At 39.6% G+C, this 22,695-nt stretch overlaps 1 protein-coding gene across 4 annotated transcripts in view; it reads left to right on the plus strand.

The window, feature by feature from the left end:
* LOC136424728 (sodium channel protein 1 brain-like) overlaps positions 1-22,695 on the plus strand; it is an 87,567-nt gene that overhangs the window by 44,945 nt on the left and 19,927 nt on the right. For 3 of the 4 annotated variants that reach the window (XM_066413351.1, XM_066413352.1, XM_066413354.1), the window contains exons 6-14: positions 7,838-8,004; positions 9,034-9,240; positions 11,465-11,528; positions 12,246-12,384; positions 13,100-13,252; positions 13,922-13,954; positions 14,897-14,935; positions 16,020-16,376; positions 16,700-16,856. In XM_066413351.1, coding sequence (XP_066269448.1) covers positions 7,838-8,004; positions 9,034-9,240; positions 11,465-11,528; positions 12,246-12,384; positions 13,100-13,252; positions 13,922-13,954; positions 14,897-14,935; positions 16,020-16,376; positions 16,700-16,856 — 1,316 coding nt within the window. The remainder of the gene's footprint in view (positions 1-7,837; positions 8,005-9,033; positions 9,241-11,464; positions 11,529-12,245; positions 12,385-13,099; positions 13,253-13,921; positions 13,955-14,896; positions 14,936-16,019; positions 16,377-16,699; positions 16,857-22,695) is intronic. The other variant, XM_066413353.1, reaches the window with a different exon arrangement.

Raw genomic sequence — 22,695 nt, forward strand, 5'->3', positions numbered from 1 at the left:
CATTGCGTGCTTCCTTCGCTCCCGAAGTTTTCCTTCTGACCGCTAATTAGAAACCTAGAAACTTAGAGTATGGTAGCTGAACACACACTAGTGTGTAAGACGTACTATACACCATACATGGGGACAAAATGACTTGCCTGATGGTACTGGTGAGCAATATATGTGGAAGACAAACTGTTATTTCTCACTATGGCAAAGTTTGAGTTTCTCCCAACATACTGAGATTTAATCTTACCTATACCAGTGTCGAATCCACCTCTCTCTTTGGGACCAACCTAGTTCGAAAAAGTTTTACTCTTCTGCAATGTTATTCCTACTAATCACAGATGAGCTTTCGCGTTGATCAAAGCGACCTTTCCAATTCAGTTCTAAGGTTTAACCTTGAAACACACGCATTACCTATGCTGACATACTTTGTAGCTGTTTCCCTTTGATAATGGTGAGAAAATGAAGGATGGTAGGTGTCAAAGTCAGAGAAGCACCTCATTCATCTACCAAGAAACTACGCATCTTTAAGTCTCTTTGACCAGCGGTAAGCTATGAGGATAAAAGTGAATAAAGTCTGCTGTCCAGAATGTGAAAGAAAAGCTGTAGAAAAGGTGTTTTGTCCGTGTGAAAAATTAAAGGAAGCGTACGAGTTATGTACAACAGCGAAAGAAATGAGCAGAATGATGGAGAAATAAGCCTGAGGGATTTTAACGGTGCAACACTGCAGGGAAGGATTCCGACTGGGCTGCCGAAATGTGCAGATATCTCCACAAGTCACGTCGCATCTGTAAGCTAAGGCAATACATCATTTTTCGACTGAAGAATACAGATAAGGAACGTAACCTGCCATTTATGTGCGGCAAGCCCAGGCATCTTTATGTACTGCAACACACCACACCAATTGCAACAACCATAGCATTTTTTTTCCAGATAAGAACGTTACACATGACCTACAGTATAAGTTACTTTACCAATGAATTGGTAGAAACAAACATAAAATTTTACCATAGTGCAGGGCGAATCAAATGCAGATTAAGTGAAAGACGTTTGCTTGTTGGGTAGCATGTATGTTCGAAAGTTACAATATTCTTACAATGATAAATTTTGTACTACGAACCGAAGAAGTGTGCAAGTAAACACGACACGGAAAGAAAACGAAATCAATTGTGATAGCAGAAACCATAGTTGTTTACTTGTAGTTCAGTAATCATGCAAATAAGGTTTGATCAACATCGCATGTGTCCATTGATTACTTCCTTTCAATCTACGGTATGGAAAATGTATAAATGCAAAGACACAACCCCCAAAACATAACGTCCCCGTGAATAAGTAGCCTCTTCCCTTTTCCCATTGCCTGGAATCTCTGTCATGCTGGATAAACGACTAGTTTTGCCATCTCTGAACTCTACGCCCTGTAATCCTGCAAGTTTGAAATTTGCAGTAACACAATATTTCTACTCACTTTCTGCCACCCACCTCACTCAACACTGCAACAGTGTATAGTATCCAAACAACTATGAACATAAAAACCCACACTCCGAAAAAGAAACACTTCCGTACACAGAGGAGGCAATGAGATTAATAGCGCAGCAACTCTTGTGTCGGTACTGTCTCCAGGAAGCATCGCGGAAACAGCCGTCTCGTTAACCCTTTCCCAGAGTAATAGTTTTCCACAGGTAGACTCTGCCACGCCTGACTGCCTAGGTCTGCTTTCTGATTCTCAAAGGCAATCGTAGCTGTATGAAAACCTGGCCCAACTTAACAGAATTGATGAAACGTCGCTAGAAAGAAGGAGAATATAGTACACTCTAACAACAGCGTATCCAAACAAAAACGAACATAAAAATCAAGACACTCCGTACGCAGAGGAGGCAATGATATTAATATCGCAGCAACTGTTGTAAAGTTTGTACTGCCGGCGCTGTCTCCAGGAAGCATCAGGGAAACAGCCGTCTCGTTAACCCTTTCCCAGAGTAATAGTTTTCCACAGGTAGACTCTGCCACGCCTGACTGCCTAGGTCTGCTTTCTGATTCTCAAAGGCAATCGTAGCTGTATAAAAACATGGACCAAATCGCTCTTACTTAAGAGAATTGATGAAGCGTTGCCAGAAAGAAGGAGAATGTAGTACATGCTTAACGTCACGGGTTGTGGAGACTATTGATTCCCGGCGCCGGGCGGTACCAGGGATAATCAGGGCGACTCCTGTCCAATTTTCCGCCGAGGCGCACCATTTCCTGGTCGGGGGCAAAACACTTAGCAGGGATGGTTACAGAATCGTAATGTACTCTCTCTCATCTGTTGCAGTTTAAACAGTATGTTGCGCATGTAGATGTATAAAACTATAGAAGTCAACATCCCCAAAACCTACTTGAATAGTCATTTGTTCCACTTTTCACCATTGTTATTTTGCACTGTATATATACCCTTTCTATATACAGTTTCATGTTGCAATCAGTTTTCGGGCAAGACTTTGCAAACATAATCTCTGTAAATGAGACTGCAAATTTTGTATTCTCAGGTCTTCTCAACCACTTAACATTGTCTCGAATTACACACGTCGTTTTGAAATAGTTGAGGACATCATTTTTCATATATCCAATGCTTAAGAAATACAGCATTGGTTTTATGTATGTGGTCTCGTTTGCAAACAAGATAAAAATGCCTGAGATAACTTGTAAAACTCTGGGTTTCTTACCACAGCTTTTGCTGTCTGCAAACGTCAATGACATGTCGACAATGCCAACATTTTTGACATCGATAAGACGAAAAAAACACTTTGATCCACAGAATAATAACACACTCTTAATGTCCTGATAACATCTACTTCTAATTCAAGTTTGCTGAGCCACAGCTTCACCAAGACGTAAAAGTTAATTGTAAACATTGCTTTCTATGACAGTCTACGAATCTGCTAATTGGATATGCCAGAGTGCTATTACCTTGTAATTCCTTAGTGTGCAAAAAGTGTAGTTGATTGTTGTTTGACTTTCATTCCAATGTCATTTAACGTTCCATCTGTCTATCGTATAACTCTGTTATACACGCCTACGCCCATTGGTTTATGACCGTCTATAGACTTATGATAGACAGAGAAAGATAGGAATTCAGCTCTTTCAGAAAGACTTTACGACACTCGCTCGACGCCATGCACTTTACCACATTAAGGTATCAGTTTACCATGTAAAATCCGTTTTCAATATCTATCCAGTTGCTTGAGTAACTGCTATTTTGCGTATCTCATCACATGGATGTCTTACCTTCATTAGTTACACATGCAAATTCCTACGTAGAAAATATTGTTAAAGAGGTAAGAAGTGAAGGAGTGAGAGAAGTATGAAAGAAATATCAACATTTTATTGTACCAGTACGTTTAGTTCAGAATTTCGATTCTTCCTACAATGATCAAAACCAAGATCAAGGTACTTTAATTTTTGCTGGGTACTTATACAAATTCCACAACATATGGCCTTAAGTGTTAATTTCAATCATCACAGAATATTACGGCTTAGTTTGACCATATAATTTGTTGAAACGCTATACGGCGATTGATATATGGTCGTTCTTTTGTGTACATATTTAAAGGCAATGCTGAAAACAAAGCATCATCGTCTCCCTTATTCTATGAAGTCATCTTTAAAATCCTTATTCAACATTGCAAAATCGTAATAACAAAGTCTGAATTAGGTTGGTATTTACATATACACACACCTTCTAGAAGAGGTACACTGAAGTCAAGAAGGTTCTGTTGTTAAAACATATTGTATTTATAAGCCCTATTCGCATGACGACCATATAAAATATCTAAACACTTCGAAATGAGGAAACTGTAACATGCCGATAAGGCAGATATTTAGGAATCATGCATTGATATCTACAGATGTTGATTCATAGGTAATCGGCTCATTCAGAGTTGTAAGTCCAGAAGTAAGGAAGTGTTCATCATTTTTTTCAGTTCAGTTCGGTCATGTAGGGAATAGCAGAGTTTCTGTGTCATGGACAGCAAACTCAAATTGTATCAGTAGCACCAGCACAGGGAGTCTAGTCGTATTCTAAAAGATGTCTTGGATCTCTCACGCTATACGTCAAGAAAGAATCTCAACTCTTTTTGCCACAGTTCGCGTGAATGTGCGGTGCATTTTCAAACAAACTCAAATTGTATCAGTAGCACCAGCATGGGGGTCTAGTCGTATTCTAAAAGATGTTTCAGAATTCTCAGCGCAAAACCATCCAATGCACGCTATACGTCATGAGCGACTCTCACAGTTCGCGTGAATGTGCGGTGAATTCTCAAACAATCAGCCCCCCGAAGCTTTTATGAAGATGTGAAAACCGTGGGGAATGCATGCCAAGATCCAATTTGAGATTGCGCTTAAACGAAGCGTAGGCGTCGCTGGCCAAAGAGCTGAAAAGAAGAAGTTGTAAAAGATATGCTAAGACGTTTCTGGCTCAAGACTTTGTGACTGATGGACAAAGATGCGGTTCAAGCAGCCTTAAGTGTGTGTCTTCGATAAGATCATGACAGGCGATGACTGGAATGCGTCGAAGACTTATCTTCAAGTGTCTCAAATGTAAGCCCAATGCTCCATCAAGCTCGAAAAGAACTTCTTTGTTATGTGCTGCCGATCCGGAAATTCCTTTGACGACTAATCCGGCAATTAGCATTCCGCTGAAGTGGCCTAATTATGTCACAAAGGAAGGCAAACAGCTAATCTGTGATTCTTCGTACATAAAACTCTCAGCTAGCTGCATCTTTTAGACTAGTGCAGTGGGTATTTTGTTACATTGTAAAACACCACATTTAGGTATGTATTTACTCTGAATAAAACGGCAATGAAGTCATTCAGCAAAATTTATGAAAAACATGTTTCAAATAGAACCGGTCCAATCGCTCCAAAAAAGTTGCTAGGGGCCCAGACCTACAACGTTTGCTCTCTGCCACAAAATCAATCTACCACTCAAAATTCAATACCACGCCATGTCCAGATCACGAAATATGAAAACCTGAAGTTTCGCTGCAGTACCTTGACAATCTGCTGGGGGCCAAAATCTGTCATTTTTTGAGGCACGGTCTCATTAAGACCTACCCACATGCTAAATGTGAAAAATACACTCAGTCCTTCTGGACTTTCTGCAGTTATCGTGTTCACAGATACACACACACACACACACACACACACACACACACACACACACACACATACACACTCACTCACACACACACACACACACACACACACTCACATACATTTATACAAGCGAATGCTCCCGATAACATTTTCTTAGCGAATATAACGATACACGGTGTTGTAACCCCCAGCTTTGTATTCAACAGTATCTCATTTCAATTACACGCAAGTAAGATACAACAATCATGCACAAATCAGAGAAGTTTGAACAATACGACCCCGTTGGAGCTGCATGCAGCATGTTAAACTTGCCAAGGTCTGAACTATGGAACACCAAAGGAATAAGTGATGACGTTGCTTCCATCAGTCTCGGCAGTATATCGATTTCAGTATACCTTTCATTATTATCAGCTGCCACGGGTTAGTGCCTCAGTGGTAACACTGGTACATCTAATGTGTCTGTGTTACTGTTAGGTCATCCGGCTTGGCCTTTGGTAAGGGTTTAAACAACGTAACAGGGATTTTTATGATCTTCTTGTCGCCTTCTCGACGATGTGTTTAACCGCTAAGCTGACACGTGTCTCGGCTGGTGGAAGTAGAAAATTGTCTCGTACGAAACATGGATTAACCTTTGGCTTCAGGAGCGTTCAAGCAGTTTGGAGGTAACTAGAATCTGCTGGTAAGCCGTAAGATGGTTGAATAAGTGAGTCTGATTTCCGGTCTTCGTCTATGAGTCTGGAATAATGTAAAAGTAGGGCGAAGTTTTAAAAGTTGTACTAAATCTGTCCGGATATGCAGCTTGTACTGTTCAGTGCAAACCTGGTGGTATACCGGATATGCAATACAAACAAAGAAACAAACAAGCACAAAGATGAGACAGTGTGTACCGATATACTTAGTGCTTTTATGGTGAGACATGTGAAACTTTCTTTCCTAAAGATATAGTCTCGGATAATCCGTTTTCTACAAACGTATGACAGAACTTTTGACGCAATTGATCTCATGCAAAGCATTGTATTTTTACAAGGAAAAATCCCAAATAGCTGCCACTGAGAATCGAATGATTTTAAGCCATAGGATACACTTACATGAATTCATGCGAATTCTTATCTTTTATTGATAGCCACGTCCTTGGCATTGTGTGAATTTATGATATTATTAGACACGATTCACACCTGTTTCTTTGAATCCAATACCTCATATGTCAGCATGTGACACCTAGCAATAAATCACCGCCCTGTGTAGCTTTGAAGCGAAGACAGACATGTGCTGATGCCTCCCATGTAGGTCACTTAATCGATCCCCTAACGGTAAGAGGCGCTGGGCAAAATAGACTCTGATGGATTCAAGAGTATTGATTTTGTTCTCCTGATGGGCTGGGAGGCGAAATCCAGTTTCCAACTGAACTAATGCAAGACTACATTGTAAGCTGGTGTTCTGAGCCACCATCATCGTTCTTCTAGCTTCGAGCAGACACGACCGTAGGCTAGGGATTCCAAGTAATCAGTAGGCGCTAGTATATGCATGAGTCATGGGATGTTTCCGTCCAAAACGTGGATAAAGGTCCGCGATAACTTTCATTTGGTAGCAAAGGTGGACTCTATCATTGAGGTTTTAAAAGCGAAAATTTCGGAGCAGAAATGTAAAAACGTTTCAAAAGGTAGCGTTATATAAACAAAAATACATATTTGACTGGCAGCGTATACGTATGAGCTGTACGGGTTACGACAAAATGGTTTAAACATTAATAGTCGCAGCGTTTAGAGGACCTCGCAGTAGCAATTAGGTCTTCCATTCCGTGCTTTGAATCTTCTTCCAGTCATCATATCACGAAGCCAATAATTGAATTTACTCAATGTCTTGTGAGTTTTCGGATTTACTATAGATTGCTGAAGTATGCCAACGATACTATCAATGCACAATGCAATGGTAATATATAGACGTTCTTTTATTCAATAAGGAATCAATACTGTTTTTGTTTTGTTTTACTGACCAGCCCGATAGACCACAGTACGTTATTGACATTCGAGGCAGAAGCTGGAAATATCTCTGGCTTGGTCCCGGAGTCGTTCTATACGCCGTTTGTACTTGATAAAATGGCGTAGAGCGACTAAGGAACCAAGACAGGTGATACTTGCACCATGGACAACGCTTCTACTTTGGTATAAAAGTAGCAATTGCAGAGCTAAATCAAGTTTGATATAATATAAAGCACCCTTACCCTGCGTTGTACCTACGCTGTAGGGCATAAGATGCGCAGTGGAGGGTTAAAAATGGGAATATTGTTAAAGTTCATGAAAATCCTTATTTTCCTTCAATATTTTGACCAAATCTGGAGACTTTTCGTGTTAGAAGGAACAGACAAGGTCTAATCTATTCCATCTTTGTAAAAAAAGTGTTCAGTTCACCAGTTTAGTTAGTGTAAGGATAGATGTTGGGTCCATCGGATGAATACAGGAGAAAACCTGTCAGCTATACGTGCTCGTCGTTTGAGTAGAACAGCCTGGTTATCATGTGTGCGTCATGATGGAGAAGAATTCTTAAAATTAAGATTTGGGTTAGTAATTTTATGAAGCCTTGTTTCAATTCATTTTATCTACTATGCTTTTCCATTGGCATCCCTAACTCTGTTATCAGCCCTCTGCCTACGTTAAAAATCCCGTGTTGATAGTCCATCAATGTTAATCCCGAAGTCACGTGGTTCTTCTTTTCCTCCAATCAGGTATGCAACCCTCTTCGGAGACTTCAGCAACCTTTCGGGCCTGCGCACTTTCCGAGTCCTCCGTGCTCTGAAAACGGTCTCCATTATTCGAGGTGACACGTCTTCCTTTGAAGAAAACTATGACCCCGAACCATCCGGCTCTCAGGACTTTTCTCTGGGTATTAACGGTAAGGTCAAACGTGACGTCACTTCCGGAAAATGGCGGACGCACTATTTCCGGCTAAAATGGCGTCATAGCCCTCATAAGGCTGTCAAATTTGCATAAATGTTAATGACAGTCTTGTTGGTTTTGTTGGAATTACCACACAAGGCTATCAGTACCTATTTAGCTTCATATTCTACTACATGCTTTCATATTCAAAACTATCTCAAAGTTTTCTTCTTGCAAATAGAGTACATATTTCCTGACTACGCTCGTGCAGCCTTTAGTATTTTGCCTTTGATCTTGGTCTGTGGTGGCAACTCCAACAAAACTGACAAAAAAATGTTCGCAACACCATCTCAGCATCTGTGCTGCATTTCACCATTTTGCTTTTCCATGCCATGTAACTGATTGATATTGAAGCTTTTGCTTTTCATTGGGTGCACATGAATACATATGCAACATTTTTTTAAATGGCTTGGCTTTTGCATTTGACCTACCGTTTGATCCCTCAGTTCTAAAAGCCTGAGTTACTATCTATTTAGGTTTTTGCTGTACACATTGTTTTAGTTATCGTAAGTATTCTGTTCAATATTGTTTCCACAATTTTACAATATATTTATGTGCACGCTTCTAATGAAATCACATTTAGATATAACAGTATTGAACATGTATATTTGCTTGTCTCTTACCAAAACATTATATTCTTATATCATCATATATTATGGACTTTCCCTTGTAAAAAGATGCGTATAATGTGTGTACTAGGTTTTAAACAGGCCGTGTAAGCGTTATGATACTAATGGCATTATGTTCTGACTTCCCCTCGTATAATGTGTGCCCCACGGTTGAAACAGGCCGTGCAAGCTTTAGATACTACTTTCTGACTTCCCCTCGTATGACGTGTGTACCAGGCTTGAAACTGGCCGTGCAAGCTTTAGATATTACGTTCTGACTTCCCCTCGTATAATATGTGTACTATAGGGTTGAAACAGGCCGTGCAAGCTTTAAGTATTACTTTCTGACTTCCCCTCGTATAATGTGTGTACTATAGGGTTGAAACAGGCCGTGCAAGCGCTACTGAAGTCCATGAAGATGCTTCTGAACGTGTTGACGCTCATCCTCTTCTGCCTCATCGTCATCGCGCTGTTCGCCCTGCAGCTGTACATGGGTGTCCTCACCAACAAGTGCGTCAGAGACCTCCCGACCAACGTCACCAACGTCACGCACGACTTCTATGCTGCTTACACTTGGAATAAAAGTCAGTCAAATGTATTCATATCATATAATGATAGGTTTGTCAGGTAGAATGTACCTAGCTATTAGTATACGTTTATTACAAATTCGTGCCTTTGGGCTATTTGCAGAGAATCATAGAAAGGACAGACTACTAATGTAGAACAGTATAGTATGTGTCTACCTAAGTCTCGGTTACGCAATGGCAGGGTGTTTGGCCCAGAACGCAGAGGTCTTGTGTTCAAATCCGGGGTCCCCTGATTTGTCATGTTGACGTTGTGGCCTTGGGAAAGGCACACTACACGATTTTTCTCACTTCACTCAGGTGGAAGTGAGTACCTAGCTTTGGTTAGGGCCGTCCCTCGGATAGTTAAATTGAGGTCCCCTGTTTGAGGAGAGCCAAACCACACTTATCGAAAAGAGTAGGGGTCCTTCTCGGTGTGACTGGATCAAACCTTACAGTCTGGTCCGGGTTGACATCTTGAAAAGGTGATAGTCACTTGTTATGTCAATACTTCCACAAATTAATGTGGTCAATCTGAACAAATGAATAAATATTAAAAGTCTAAACGATGACCCTAGATTATAACTTAGAATTGGCATTTTCTGAGACAGTGGAAGATGTCATATGAACCTTTGAATTTTCGCCAAACAACATATAACAGCGCATACTAATATCTAAGAATCGTTTGCGTCAGATTCTGTTCAGTATGTTAGCACCACACATTAGATATTAAGCATAATGAAAGGCTAGCTGTGATAAGAATGGACTAGCTTTCAGAACACTTACGTCTCAATTGGACCGTCCGTGAGGAGTCTACCATTAGGGAAATACGCCCGTTGCATCTCTCGTTACTTCTAAGTGCATCAACTTTTCTTCTGTCCATAAAGTGCTCGTCTGTAGCGCATGATCTGCTTACGAATGAAAGCCAAGTACATCAAAGGAAATTGAATTTTTTCTCAGAATTCTAATGTGCAAATTATTCGAGAATGATTTTTTTTTCGTTTCGACACTTACCGTCCAGGCGCGTCGTGTTGGCCTAATGGTTAGGGTGTTTCGCCCAGAACTCAGAGGTCCTGAGTTCGAATCCTCGCACATGCCACTTATGTTAACGTTGTGCCCTTGGGGAAGCACTTTACACGAATTTTCTCACTCAATCCAACCAGGTGTGAAATGGGTATCTGGCTTCGGTTAGGGAAGTAAAAGGCGATGGAAGGAGAGGGATGGACTCCGCTTTTTAATACCGTACCGTACCCTAGACATAGTGGATAACAACCCACTCCCCCTACGGTCTATGGGACTACCGTTACCTTTGTACCCATCACGTTCGTCTCTGAATCATCCCGAAAACTACAGTAATCCCTTCCAAACGTCTCTCGGCACTTTTAGTAGTAAATTCGGGACTAGTTTCCGTATTGGCTTTATCAAACATACCCTAAAGGTCCCGCAAATTCATTTGTGTATTTTTACCACGCGCCTCTGCCCGTAATGACTTGCCACTCTAATCCAGAGAGGGCGGTAGAGCAATCCTCCACCGTACCCACATTAACAAACGCATTACCTCTCAAAGGTAGAGCCAAATGCACGGGCATTAGTACTTCAGATGACCATGAAAATGGGTCCTGCTAAGAGCAGAATGGCTATCCACATGCGTGGGGTGATTGGCTGCCAAGGCGCGAGGGCTATACGTGCAGACGGTTTTACCGGGCCAGGAGGTCCCTAAGTGCGGTACTGGCATTAAGAAAACGGCTCTAGAATACCTACATGCTGTAGGCCAAATGCTAGTGGCAAATCCAGGATTTGGGCAAGGAGAGGGGCCAGTGAGAGGTTTCATAGGTTATTAGGGGTAGTCATGTTTGTATAAGAACCCTCAGATTGTAATAAAAATATACTTTTAAGGCTTTACAGTTCAGATCCATTTACAAACCTAAAAAAAAGATCAGCACTGTTTGGTTGTTATGTTCCTCTGCGACCAGTAATAAAGCGATTGTAAATCGTTTTAAATCCATTAGTAAGATGATAGCACGCTCGTTGCCATGGCCCATAGGTCCCAATTGTTAAAGCGTTCCACGTTTGTAATATCAGTATTCTGAAGCTGGAAACTTTATTTTACAAAGGCAGGATTTTGAGTTGATAACAGAAGGGCAATTAAAGAAGAAACTAAGTCCATAAGTCAAGAACAACAACCATGGTAATGAAGATAGTAATGACGGAAAAGTAATTTGTATTTGTTTTTTCTTTCTTTCAGCAAATTGGCAGCCCGGCCGCGATGACTGGAAATTCCAAGTCTGCGGAAATGTGTCGGGCGCAGGGTAAGGATTCAAAGGAATACAGAGTGATATGTCTATATATATATAATTACGGGTCAAATTGACTCTTTCAAACTAGATTTAGTTTATAAAGCTACATTTTACAACACAATGTTAAAAATGTGCCTTGGGAGGTAATTGCAATTTTTTTGCAGACGTCAATGCATGTTCATAATCATACACCTACGCAGTCTGTAAATGGAAAGAAAAGATCCAGACTTAATGGAAAGATTAATTGACACAGCAGAAGTACATGGGCGTTAGTAATGTCCTCTACAACTAATTATGGATGCATAATGTCAATGATTTCGATACTGTAATAGTCATTCCAAGGTATATATGATATGCCTATAATGCTGTGGAATGCATATGCGTTCTAGTACCTCTAAGGAAGCGGGCGTACTGTTTTCGGCCTGTCTGTCTGTGTGTGTGTGTGTGTGTGTCTGTGTGTGTGTGTGTGTGTGTGTGTGTGTGTATATGTGTACACGAAATTCACAAAAACCCACGGAGATGTGAAATTTTTATTTTTTTGTTGTAAAATGTAAAATGTAAATGGATGTAAAATGATAGCGAGGTCAAAGTTAATTTATACTCAAGGCTAGTCCGTTGAGCATACTTTGAATACCTCAGGTGAAGAAATGCACAGCGTGAAATTCATCACCGCACGCGGAGTTGACATGTACCAATATGAATGTTTGATGGTCCCTCTGTATCCCCCAGGACATGCGCGGAAAACTACACGTGTCTCGGAGACATCGACGGTAATCCAGACTATACGAGCTTCGACAACTTCGGCTGGGGGCTACTCATGTCCTTCGAGCTGCTAACACTGGATTACTTCGAAAACGTGTATGACTTGGTAAGGAAGATGATGATTTCTATTTTTGTGTACAGCATAACAAATTCATATCATAATTGTGCCTTTTTTCACATTTTACATCTGTATTTCAATAGTTAGGAACTTAATAGAATATGCAACAACTTGGTCAAAAACTGTCATTTTTTATCTAGTTCTAGATAAGGCTTACAAACATGTGTCTTGCCGCTTATGCTGTGGAAAACGTAGCATATAAATTGTTTGTTACATATGAAAATAATATGAAATTTTGACTTAGCTTCTTAGATACGTGGCAATGCAAAGGAAACAACATTATGTAACGCTTTGCAACATTCACGGTAATGTGAATTAAATGTCCACAAGAGCTCTGTCAGAAGGTATTGCCTCTGTGTGAGGTCACGTTGCTTGCGTTTTGCGTATTCGTAATTTTGTCTGGATATCAGATGTTTATGTCCGTAGGTATTAGAATACAGTAGACTCACAGTAAGTGGGGGTTGGACTGTGCCTAGGCACGTCTGGGATACTAATAGGAAGTTAGTTCAAAGTTCCCTGGAAGGTCCCGGGAAGATGACCTCATTTCCTGTCTTCAGTTTTCTGCTATATGCATGTCTGTTACCATAAAAGGGAACCAGTAGAAACATTCAACATATACAGAATCAGTGACAAGTTCACAATGATGAACAGATTTTAAACAAGAAATTCTCAGAAACTAGATTTTTGATCTCTTGTCTTTCAGGTAATGCGCGCATACGGTCCCTGGAACATGATATTTTTTGTGGCGGTGACGTTTTTTGGGTCGTTCTACCTGGTCAACCTCATGTTGGCTGTGATCGCTATGACGTATCAAGAACAGAAGAGACAGGACAAGGAGCGGAAGAGGAAGATGCTAGTAAGCATACGTCATTTCCGTTGTAACCCAAGGGTCATAAGGTCAAATGTACTATGATATTGTTCTTTTTGTATGATAGTGTCTTGACATGTAAATAAGAATTACTTCTTCGAAAGTTGTCCCATCATTTTCAACATACATACCTTGTAACGTAGGTTTGAAATGCCACTTTTTTCGCCGGCAGCTTATTTTTCTGTCATTCTTTCTCTTGCCGTTATTTTCTGCTTTTCCTAGTATTTTGGCTGGGCAAAAACAGCATTGAAACAAACACACACGCGCACGCACGCGCACGCACACCTACATTTTGTAACAATTTAATGTTCAAATGGTAATTTCTTAATCTATCGCGCCACGGTTAACATCGCATGTAATGTTAAACCTCACTCGACCACCGTACTGTGATTCGATTATTTTTTTTGTTTTGCTGTAAAAAAAATACAGCCAGGTCAACGCAACTATAGCCGAAGGGCTAGCTCCAGGACTCGACTGTGATAGTCACTATAAAGATAGCATTTAGATATCCCTTAGGTACTGAGCCAACGAGGATTTGCATTTACATGCGATGTTACTTCTCCTGTGCATTTGTTCTGTATGTATGTATGTATGTATTGTGTCGTGTGTGTTCCTTACGCCAATCCAACCTTGCTATCTGTCGCTTTTCGGTCGAAGGAACAAGTTGAGGCTCTTAAGAAGAATCCTGTGGTGAGCTTCTATCTGATCTATATGCGCACACATAGTGTAAAAGCATTCATTTCATGTGATTTAAGTGTTATTAATTTTCAAGGGTTTTAGTGTTGAATTATGAAGATGGGTCAATTAGCCATTAATCTATTCATAATTAGGCATCAGTTCAAGATAAACACCAATTCGCTTAATTTTGGTTCAAAATACATTCTGTAAAAATTTTATGAAAAATACATTCCATTTCATTCAATCCCATTTTCCGTAGTCAATACTAATCCTAGAGAATTATACCCCTTAAATCGCACACATAACGTTCACCCTACCATTAGGAACTAAGAACGACATTACTTCCAATGTTCCAATCCTTCATTTTATGCTCTTTATACTGTGCATGCACCCTTTATAGCAAGCAAACATTTGGAATACGTTGTTGGCCTAAAAACTAAAGTAATTATCAGCTATATGTACCTGTGCCTCTGCCTTTCAAAAAATGGAGAGTATTATAATGAAAATGTATACCTTAAGATTAACTTTAAAATTGCTATTCAATAGCGTAAGCAACTTTGATTATTACATCAAGATGTTGTTTGTCACGCCAATGGTTTAAATCGACTAAACACACAAAACTTTATAATGGAAATAATACTATAATCCCAATCATAAAAAACGATCATATGTATTGTAATAAACATTTCAGAGTCGTTTTCCTGTTAAGTAACCACAGTGGAAAGAGGGACCAAACTAGACAAATTATGGAAGTCTTTATATTTTAGGTTGGCTGTCTCTAAAAACATTTTGCCAGATGCCGGATCAAACTTCATTATAGACAATGACTGTAAATGTGAAAAAAATGAGACTGATTGGGGAAAAGAATGCCGTAATTTCAAGTGTTTGCTTGTTATATCCTGTCGCTATTTCTTTACTCTTCGCTATGCATTTGACCCGATGTTACTTTTCAAGGCTTTGGCTGAGGCCATTAACAACTTGCTGAAACCCGTGGTGAGCTTCTCTTCAATATCTCTGCTTTTTTGTCCTGTCCTCTCGCAAACACACAGAATAGATGGATAACACGGTCCTTTTTGCACAACCAGGTTCTATATACAATCAATAGTCGGCGTTTCAGTGACTCTCTATCACCTTCCTCTAGGCAATCTGACTGATACTGCAGGCTAGGTGTCGCTGCTTACAATGTGGTCCCAAACGTAAAGTATTGCCATATATACAAATGTGAACATTGTCCAGCAGCAACACATAAGGAAGTTGAATACATGACAGTAACTGGCGTTTAGGATCACATTGTTAGCAGCGACACCTAGCTTGCAGTATTGAATAGTACCAGTCAGCATTGCCCTGAGGAAGGTGACAGACGGTCACCGAAGCGTCGGCTGTTGACTGTATTTAGAACTTTGTTTTGAATGAGTAACCTTGTAACCAGTGATTTTTCAAGCTGGTTAGATTATTGACGGACACAGAATAGATATCCGGAACTGAAATATGCTATTGCTGCACATTGTCGTGCAAACGTGTCTTTAGAAGAGCAACTCTACATGGTGGATTGGCACGATGAATTCCCAGTTTTAGCACAGATTTAAACATTTTAGAAAATTGTACAATTCAACCGTGTACATTCTAATAGAATAGCTTCATTGATTCTAGTTAAATCATTCACAGATTAAGTTTAACTGATATATGACAGATCAATGTGACATTTAGATAACAAGTTAGCTCTACGATTATGAGTTACTGGGTAACGGGACGTGGCATAATTGCAACGGAATTGTATGTTTCTGGATCAAGGAATGATCCGACAGGTCATAAGACAAAGAAAAGCTTCTATTTACTATTGTTTTGCTAGTAATTGTATATAGTTCATGAATGTACAGATAGGTTGTTGTTTGAGATACGAATTCAAATGAAATAAACATTTGTTTGAAACAGCAAAGAGTTGAGTAAATATAGATAAGTAGATTCCGGCATGATGTTCAACGCTGTACGTGGCGTTCGGTTTTGAGAGTCTTTTTTGGGGTCGGAACGCAGTACTGTGCTGGACATTTCAAGAACTGCTGTCTCTATTTTTCTACAGGAAACAGGGGAGGACAGCTGGATGCTGAAGTTCAGCAGAAAGCCGTACGAAATGTGGTACATACTCGAGGGCGCGAAACTAATTGCACTCACCAAAGAGAGGCTCAGTCTGCTAAACATGCAAATTAGACAAAGATTTCAAAAGAGAAAATTAGCCCATCTCCGGAAAATCGCTAAAAGTGCCGGCAGGGCTATGGTAGAGGAGCAGACCGAGCCGGTTGAAATCCCGCTCGTGGAACAGAACTCCACGGCGGAGAACGAAGCCAGTGCGGAAGCTGGGCCGAGGAACTGCTGTGTGGGACCCTCTCATTACACATGCATAACCGTAGAACCTCCAGGGTCGCCGCTACGTCATCAGGTAAGTACGCACGCGCAGATATGTGCATGGGTCCTGTACGAAACTGTACTGTATTCTTAGATAACTACGGATCCCTAACTTTATGTATACGTTACGAATTTTTGTGCACTGGATACGCGTCAAGATGTAAACTCTATGGCAAACTTCCATCGTTTTTGTTGTGTTGAAAGCAATCCTACACTATAGATGCCTAGACCTAGACCTAGACCTAGACCTAGACCTAGACCTAGACATTCTAGGCCTAGATTCTAGATTTAGCGACGTGCAAATGAATTAGTCACTACTGAGTCTGTACGAATAACGCATCTTATTTTCTACATTAGAACACCAATGGCTACGATATGGAGTATATCAAGTCGACATGCAGTTGCCATAGAGACCGATCTCTGCAGAGCCAGGAAAACAACGTGCCGCCTGCGTCCGCCATCTTGGCTCTGAGCGCGTCCTCAACGACCAGCCCAAACGGCGGGGCAGAGCAAGGTGGGTTTCCATTGAGTTACAAAATTCAACAATAATATAATTCACACCATCTAAAACTAAGACATTATGACGATTTTCCATTAATTATGCAAATTAGGCTATCATTTGCATAATTGTATGTTCCTATTTTCAATTCTACAACTACAAGAGACTTATCATGCTGGCTTTTTTAAAACTTAACGTGTAGATAAAGAGGTATTTGTGCTACATAGCACATGCATGTGTAGTCTTTACCTCTGTGAAGAAGGTCTTGTTTTTGGAGTGTGTGTCTGTATGTCTGTGTCGGTCTGTGTGTCTGTTTGTGATCCTGATCAACATCTTATTTGCCCAGCATAACTCATATAGATAGACTGTGATTCTACATAGTTTACAGATAGGCCTTGACATAATGAAGAGAAAGGTAGTTTGTGGGCCCTCTCACGACTTTCTTTTGTACTGCAGTGAAATTTCCATGCTTTGCTTATTGCGTTTAGAAATCACAAGTAACACCCTTTGCTTTTATTTTAGCCCTTCAGAATTTTACTGATTTACAGGCCAATCGCTCCTAAAAGAGCGACGCTGCACTTTGGCAAAACTCACAATTATTTACGATAAATCGATGCCAACAACTTTTAATGAAGCGAAACATTGTTCACCAAGCGAGAAAACATAGAGAGGTGACTAAGGTCGCAGTTAATGCCACTTTAGCGCGCGTAGGTATGCTACTTAATAGCCAGGTTAATCAGAGCCAAAAACAAGCAGAGGGGGCCAAGGCCCCTAAACGGTCATAAAAGTCGTAATTGTTATCGAGAATTTTACGACACTACGGTAATTTTACGACAGCAAGGTAATGAAAATTGCGAGTGGTTCCCAGTGGTAAAATTCGCCTGTGAAGTTTTCCTACAGATTTTTGCCCTTTAATTTAATTGATCTGCCACGGCGGTGCAGTAAAAGTTTCAGATACCGCGATTTCAGTTTTATCTTTACAGCCGCACTTCTTTCATGAATACGATTTACTTTCAACTTTACGACGAGGATCATTTTGTCCATGTAAGTGCAAGATATATTTGCAGCTGCAGTTGGCTCCAATACAGATGCGCTTTTCTCAGCAGAAAAGATCAAAACGAAAATAATAGTTAATCTATCTATCAAATTAAGTGGTTCCCTGAACAATGATAAATATACAATAGATTTTGAACCAGATGTTACAAGTACAGAATATTGATGATTGCAGTACTTTTTTTACATCTCGATCTTCATACCATATATTTGTTTGCTGTGATTTATACTTAAATCAATGCCTGCAGTTCTGTAGTTGCGAATATGTATTATGTTCCATCTTGTATTTAAAGGAACCTAAATCTCTGATATATTCCCCTATCCCATTCTTTAGGATTTTGATATATGAGTTGTATCACAAGCAATGCGAGCAGCTCCTTTTTCGCGAATATATGCTATTCAAGGGGCAATCTTAAATAGCGTATCTGAAGGAACATAGACCCATGAAATACGTACCAATAGTATTTCTACTTCCGTGACAAGATGAAGTTATGTTATGCTTGTGTGTGTGTGTGTGTGTGTGTGTTTGTGAGTGTGTGTGTGTTTGTGAGTGTGTGTGTGTGTGTGTTTGAGTGTGTGTGTGTGTGTGAGTGTATGTTTGTGAGTGTGTTTGTGAGAGTGTGTGTTTGTGAATGTGTGTGTGGGTGCGAGTGTGTGTTTATGAGTATGTGTGTGTGTGTTTGTGAGTGTGTGTGTGTTTGTGTTTGTGAGTGTGTGTGTGTGTTTGAGTGTGTGTATGTGTGTGTTTTCTGAGTGTGTGTATGTTTCTGGATTTTTGTAGTTAGTATAACTTCAGAGCAACTGGATGTTTGGTAAACTAGCAGTTCGCTGTGTTCCACCTGACCGGGGTTATATAGGACTCTGTTTTAGCCTTTGTGATTTTATTTTATTTCATTTTACCAATGTTGAGTACAAGTTGATTTGTTTTTTAATTCACTCCAAAATCCGTTTTAAGTCCGACTACACCTGCCTTTTCAACTGTGCCATTATAGGAGCTTCACAGTGAAGCATTTGATCCATAGAAATAATATTACATCATCAATATGAATATATTTCCACAACAAACATTGCAATGGATATTTGATATATGTATGACATTTAAGATACTGATCAACTTTGAGATTTTTATGGTATCATCCAGATTATTTCTAATGAAAATTCTGGAAAAACATGTCAAGAAGTTATCAAAGGCTTTATAGATTTGTTTATAGACTTGGTTCGCGTTCTCTAGGTACCACTCAATAATTTTTGGGCCATGTTGATTCGATTATATGGATGGCATCCTCTGGGAACCCCCTTTATGATGCGAGCGTGCGAAGAAAGTTTGGCAAAAAGGTTGCCTTCATTATGAATTCTAGGTAGTCAGGAAGGTGGAATAAGTGACACATAGAGTATGATATACCGAACAATAGATTCTTCATTTTTGTTCCTTCATATCTTCTTGTTTGACTCTTGAATTGGTGTTGGCATTCTACGACATTAACATCCGTTTTCTAAAATCTTTTTTTGCACTTTACGGCATATATTTGCTCAGTTTGCGGCTGCTTTGTACTATTTACAGTATGGCCGAGAACTTCTTTTTGAAACGGGTGAAAATTGATGTGCGCGCGGTTCGATGTTATCCATATAATCGAATCAATACGACCTTACGTTGGTTCTGCTACCGACGGATGTAGGAACAATTGCTATTGTGTTTACGTCATAGTTTCAAAGTTGTTACTTGTTATATTATTGATATTATGTTTGTATTCAAGGGGTGAGGGCCGCTATGAGCATTAGATATAACTCCTTTTAGCCCAATCCTCTTAAAATAAATGTGAATAGAATAAAGATAAGTAATCGCTGTTGTAGATTTTTCAGGACAATACATTGCATAAAGTAGGATTGATGATTTGTTTGCCGTTAAAGCAGATTTTCGTAATCGTTACAAATCTAACAAGGATTGAAGTGACTCTTAAGAACTGCGCTATTGACTTTTCGTTTAAGAGCCCATGATGGGTGGCGCCAGCAGGCAATTACTCTATGCATTACAGTAATCATTGTAACTACAGTCAATTGGTAACGCTTTTAAACTTTCCTTACCCTCCATGCATCTAGTATGTGCTGCGTACCAATGGAATGGTCTATACATATTAAGACCAATGCATTTGTTATCATGAAGTTCAAGATTCAACCTTTAACTTTAGATTAGATATGCACTTCCTAATAAACATCTTATGATTATATACCATATAATTTTTGAATTATGGCAATATGTTATTGTTTTATCACCTTACACTATGGAGAAGGAAATAAGTGAAATTCATTACAACTTAAATGTACATTGACATGAATCTATTAGTAAGTACTCTTCCTGAATCACAACATGTATTGTTTTTAGAAGAATCACAAAAAAGTAACGTTTTTAGACGAATACAAAGTTCTTCAAATGTAAAGTACTATTCTTTAAAAATTTGCAACATTTTTAGAGGTTTCAAAGTTATTTGCACACAGCCAAGATCATGGATTTCCAGTGACCTATCAACCCGATGAAACTATTCACGGATGTACCGTTTTTAACTTTAAACAGCTGGTAAGAGACATTGGTAGTAATACACTTAGCTAAAAGTCATCGATGATGGCCTTGCCGTCATGGTACTCCCAAGGCTTTGCCTCGCTTAATAGGTGCATTCACATTGCTAATCTGAAGATCTGAGCACTTTGGGATCTTATAATTTATTATCTGGGATAAAATATAAACGATGTATATATTCTGATTGTTAAGGATCGGTATTGAACTCGATAGCTTGGGTAGTAATTTTTTTTCTTCCACGTGGCTTGAATACCGTTTTTGAATAGGTGCTTTTGCAGATGGCAAATGCTTTCAATTGGTCTTTAATGCCGGTGATTGACAATGAGGGTCGCATCGTCCTGGAAGAGTATCTCGAAGGAAACAATTATGGATGCATCGGGCCATACTGTAAATGCAGAAATGTTCGCGATGGTTTCATGTTCGCGGTTTTTGTGGTGAACTCTTTACCGAGAACTTAGAAAAGCCGTTGCATTGTGTGACTATAGCGCTACTATTGTTTCCAATGCGAACTCAAAACCATCGCGAATACTCCATATTCTCTCTACCGCGAAATTAAATTCACGCGAACATTTCTGTATTTACAGTATTCTCTTAAGAAATGTAGAGGATAATTCAGTCGCCGTAATCTTACGTTATCTGCAAGAATGCGTCCATTATCTTGGATGAACTCAGGCGCATACTCATATACATTCTTTTACCATCGTGTGCTGGTAGAGTGCGCGTGAGGATAACCGTTATTTTTCCCACGTTCTTTTTATTCAATTTTCAAAACAAAAGAATATTATACAGACATGCACACCACAGGCGTTGTAATCTAAATAGAAACATAACACAAAAGTACTTAACAGAAACAAACTCATTCAAATTGCAAAATATGCTTGGAACCAATTTATCATGGCAATTTGAACATAATCACTTACCTTAGAAAATGATAAGGATAATTCTTTCGATTCTGTTGCCGATTGCCAAGGAAGTCAATGGATATTAGAAATAAACATAGCTTTTAAGCGTCTACCTCATTTTTGGAGTAAAAAAATCAAGGCCATTGTCATTTAGCCTGCAGTAACTGTATGTAGTCTTGACTGAGTTTCTGGCCAGAACATCTGATATCATTGTGAATACAGCTGGTCTCTTTTCTTATATTCATGGAAAAAGGTTTCCCAGTGCCGTTCAGATAAGGCTGGAATATATGGACCTGTAAATGGTGGGATTTGTCATTTAGCCTGAAGTAACTGTATGTAGTCTTGACTGGTCCAAACATCTGATATCATTGTGAAAACATCCGGCATCTTTTTCGTATATTATTTGAAAATGTTCACTCTTTTTATTCTTCTCTTCCTGGAAAATGTTTCCCAGGGCCGTTCAGATAAGGCTGGAATATATGGACCTGTAAACGGCGGGATTTGTATCATGCCCATAACGTTGCACGTTTAGTACAGTCTGAATATAGGACTGTCAAGGCTTTCAAAGAGCTATATCACAATGATTCCTGACTTCAAAAAAGCAATCAAACATTGTGATTAAATGATTGAAACTTAAAATAAACTTGACAACAAAAAAAATACTGCCGTACTGCCGAATTTCGTTTTCCGCAACAACTTGAGAGACTATAAAGTTGTATAACGGTCAGCAATATTACCAGCGCTGCATGGTTCGAGATAAAGAAGGCATTGAGAAATCGCTGGAAAAGGTCCATTTTTCTGCAAGCGAACGTCTAAAGGCGTCTTTAGCCTCTTCTGAAATGTCATAGGGATTACAAACATAACCCGTCGTCCGTCAATTCCCTCCTCTTGAAAGGGATACCTCTCTATGCATCGCTCAAGCCGGCTAACTTTCGCATTAGGAGAATGTCAGTATTCCCTTAACTGCCATTCTACGGAGCCGGAGGGTTGATGATAATGGATGCAAGGAAGACCATACGGACCCGAGTCTCTATGTTATGTTGAAAAACCAGGATATGAAATGCATCGAAATCTTCATTTCTGCTGATGTTTTTGAAATAACAACGTGAATCATAGACCTTTATGGTCTCAAAACGGGTATTCTTTTCATGTTGTTATTTGTTTTTCGGGCCATTGTCCGAATTGCACACCAAAGCTCTACATAAGTCAAAGACAAAGTATACAAGAGCAACTAACTTTTTCTTGATTACTTTCGCCAAGAAGGTTCTGTTTCCGTGTGAGTGTGTTTGTGTGTGTGTTTGTGTGTGTGTGTTTATGTCTGTGAGTG

Source organism: Branchiostoma lanceolatum, chromosome 18 (genome assembly GCF_035083965.1).
Source record: "Branchiostoma lanceolatum isolate klBraLanc5 chromosome 18, klBraLanc5.hap2, whole genome shotgun sequence".
NCBI lineage: Eukaryota > Metazoa > Chordata > Leptocardii > Amphioxiformes > Branchiostomatidae > Branchiostoma > Branchiostoma lanceolatum.